At 44.6% G+C, this 3167-nt stretch overlaps 1 protein-coding gene across 1 annotated transcript; it reads right to left on the bottom strand.

The window, feature by feature from the left end:
- Positions 1-1579: 1579 nt before the first annotated feature.
- On the bottom strand, positions 1580-3043 carry LOC102751641 (zinc finger protein OZF; the record flags this gene model as incomplete). The annotated part of the gene is made up of 2 exons (XM_015569656.1): positions 1580-1695; positions 1864-3043. Coding segments are annotated over 2 exons (1296 nt in total), but the record flags the coding sequence as incomplete, so codon positions are not given.
- Between the last annotated feature and the right edge of the window lie 124 nt (positions 3044-3167).

Here is a 3167-nt window from a genome sequence, read left to right as displayed (position 1 = left end):
CCGTCATAGTATTTTCTTACAATCCCTTGTATTTCTGTGGGATCAGTTTTTACAACACCTCATTCTGTGTCTGTCAAGTCCGCTTCCCAGTTCTTGCCATTCCCTGGTGCATCTTTCCTGATTGTAAATTGTCTGCTCAGCTGCATGTAATTTGTTAATAACAAGTGGGTGCTCTTTTATTTAGTTGTATTTGCAGTTTGGCTCAGGACGAGATGCACAATACATCAGCCTATTCGGACACCATTTATTTTATTTTATTTTTTTACCACTTTCTGATCCTTGCTGGTAAACCAGCTAGAGTGACTTCCGTACAGCTCGCAAATGCACAGGGCAGGCTCCCATCTGGAGCCTGCCAACCCTTCCCAGACTTACGCAGTGAAACCCCACTGACGAACGCCGGTTTCACCTCCCCCCATCGCTGCTGTCACCTCTCACAGGTATCCTGGTCCATTGTGTACTGTCCTCCACTAGATGCCAGTTCCCAAGGACAGGGGACTCTGTATTTGGGGAATCTGAAACAGTTGAGCTCAACAGTATCCAAAGCCACAGTCTTTAATGTGTCCCTTATGCCCACCCATGGCTGCTGACCATCCATCCAGCCTGATTCAAGTTCTCATCCCTACAGCCTTCCCTCAGCCCACACGCTCAAGGGACCTGGCCCATGAGCTGGCAGGAACACATTCACAGGCACCCAAACTCTCTGCCCCCTCAACCGCACCCCCCAGCAGCACACTATTCCCCAGAATCCAGGAACTATGCCCTCATTTCCGGTCTTCCATGCACAGGCAAAACTTAGGGGCGGGGGCACACCAACCACAGATCACCCTCCAAATGTGGAATTATATTGAGACCAATCCTCTCCTTCTGTAAATGCTTGTATTACCCCTTTTAATGGAACGTACACTCTTCTAGATTCCTCATGTTTCCAGTACAGGTGAAGCTTAAACGAGGAAAATAGGTCACAAAGAGTCTCCTTCAGTGTTGTTATTCTAAGTGAATAAAAGGAAACTTTCCCTGCACATTTAACACCTCTCCAGTGTGAACTCTCAGATGTTTATTAAGGTTGGATTTTTGGCTAAAAGACTTCCCACATTCAGTACACTCATGTGGCTTCTCTCCAGTGTGAACTCTAAGATGTTTAATAAGCTTAGAATTTTCGCAAAAAGACTTCCCACACTCAATACACTCATACAGCATCTCTCCAGTGTGAACTCTCAGATGTTTAATGAGCTCAGATTTTTTGCGAAAAGACTTCCCACATTCAGTACACGCATATGGCTTCTCTCCAGTGTGAACTCTCAGATGGCTAATAAGATTAGATTTTTGGCTAAAAGCCTTCCCACATTCAGTACACTCATGTGGCTTCTCTCCAGTGTGAACTCTAAGATGTTTAATAAGCTTAGAATTTTCGCAAAAAGACTTCCCACACTCAATACACTCATACAGCATCTCTCCAGTGTGAACTCTCAGATGTTTAATGAGCTCAGATTTTTTGCGAAAAGACTTCCCACATTCAGTACACGCATATGGCTTCTCTCCAGTGTGAACTCTCAGATGGCTAATAAGATTAGATTTTTGGCTAAAAGCCTTCCCACATTTTTTTTTTGTGAACTCTGAAGTGTCTAGTGAGGTGAGCCCTTGTACGAAAGGACATCCCACATTCTCTGCACTTATATGGCTTTTCTCCTGTGTGAACTTTGTTGTGTTGTTTGAGGTTAGCGTTGGAACTGAAGGATTTCCCACAATGTCTGCACTCATATGGTTTCTCTCCTGTGTGAACTCTGAGGTGGTTAGTGAGGTGGGGCTTTTGACGAAAGGATATCCCACATTCTTTGCACTCATATGACTTCTCCCCACTGTGAACTCTGAGGTGTCTAGTGAGTTGAGCCCATTGACAAAAGGACATCCCACATTCTTGACACTCATACGGCTTCTCTCCAGTGTGAACTCGGAGGTGTCTAGTGAGCTGAGTCCTTGTACGAAAGGACATCCCACATTCACTGCACTTATATGGCTTTTCTCCTGTGTGAACTCTGTTGTGTTGTTTGAGGTAAGACTTGGAACTGAAGGATTTCCCACAATGTCTGCACTCATATGGTTTTTGTCCAGTATGAACTCTGAGGTGTTCAGTGAGGTGGGTCTTTTGACGAAAGGATATCCCACATTCACTGCACTTAAATGGCTTTTCTCCTGTGTGAACTCTGTTGTGTTGTTTGAGGTTAGACTTGTAACTGAAAGACTTCCCACAATGTCTGCACGCATATGTCTTCTCTCCAGTGTGAACTCTCTGGTGTTTAATGAATGAAGGTCTTTTTCCAAAGAACTTCCCACATTCATTACACTGATACTGCTTTTCTCCAGTGTGAACTCCCTTATGTTGAACGACATTAAAGTTTCGTCTAAACACTTTCCTACATCTGTTACACTCATAAATCAGTTCTCCAGAACACACACCCTGACACTGAACAACTTTCAGGTTGTGGCTGGCAGCGTTTTCACATTCATCCCACTGGTGATGACTTTTTCCACTGAGAAATTCCTGTGAAATCTCACTGCCACAATGTAGCTCCTCAGTGTTGAGAATGGCCTGGTGCCAGAGAAGCTCTGAGTTGGACTGCAAGTCTTCCCCAACCTCCCTGCTGGTTGAAGGCACCAAAGATAAGGAGAAGCTGCACCTGTTCACAAAAGAGGCCTTGTCCATAGCTTCTTTCCAGGGCCCCTCTCCACATTCATTCTTTTGTTGCTGGTGAGGGTTTACACTGAAACAGAATTCTCCAACACATGCGTGGCTATAGAAGGCTTTCTGCTCAAAGTATGCTGCATGTGACCCAGTCGGGTGCAAAATATGTTGTAACACAGAGAAACACCGCTTACAGAGATGGTTCTCATGGGTGACTGGAGCTGTCTTAGAAGTCTTGACCTGTGACTTGCCTTGTATACATACTCGCTGATCAGAACAGGCCTCCTCATCTTCCATTTTATGCCAACACCCTGAAAAGTGAGAAATGGTGAGGAAATCAATGTTGAATGTGGTGGCAGGGGGAAGTCACATTGCAAAAGTGTGTTGCACATCACACATTGGTGCCATGCAATTGTTTGAAAATAAGAGATAAGCAGGAAGTCTTAATAAGAGGCTCTTGTGACTTTCTTGGCTAATGAAGATCAAA

This window comes from Myotis davidii, unplaced genomic scaffold (assembly GCF_000327345.1).
Source record: "Myotis davidii unplaced genomic scaffold, ASM32734v1 scaffold9250, whole genome shotgun sequence".
NCBI classification, from domain to species: domain Eukaryota; kingdom Metazoa; phylum Chordata; class Mammalia; order Chiroptera; family Vespertilionidae; genus Myotis; species Myotis davidii.
Note: the sequence above shows the minus strand (reverse complement) of the source record. Positions and strands in the feature narration are given on the sequence as shown.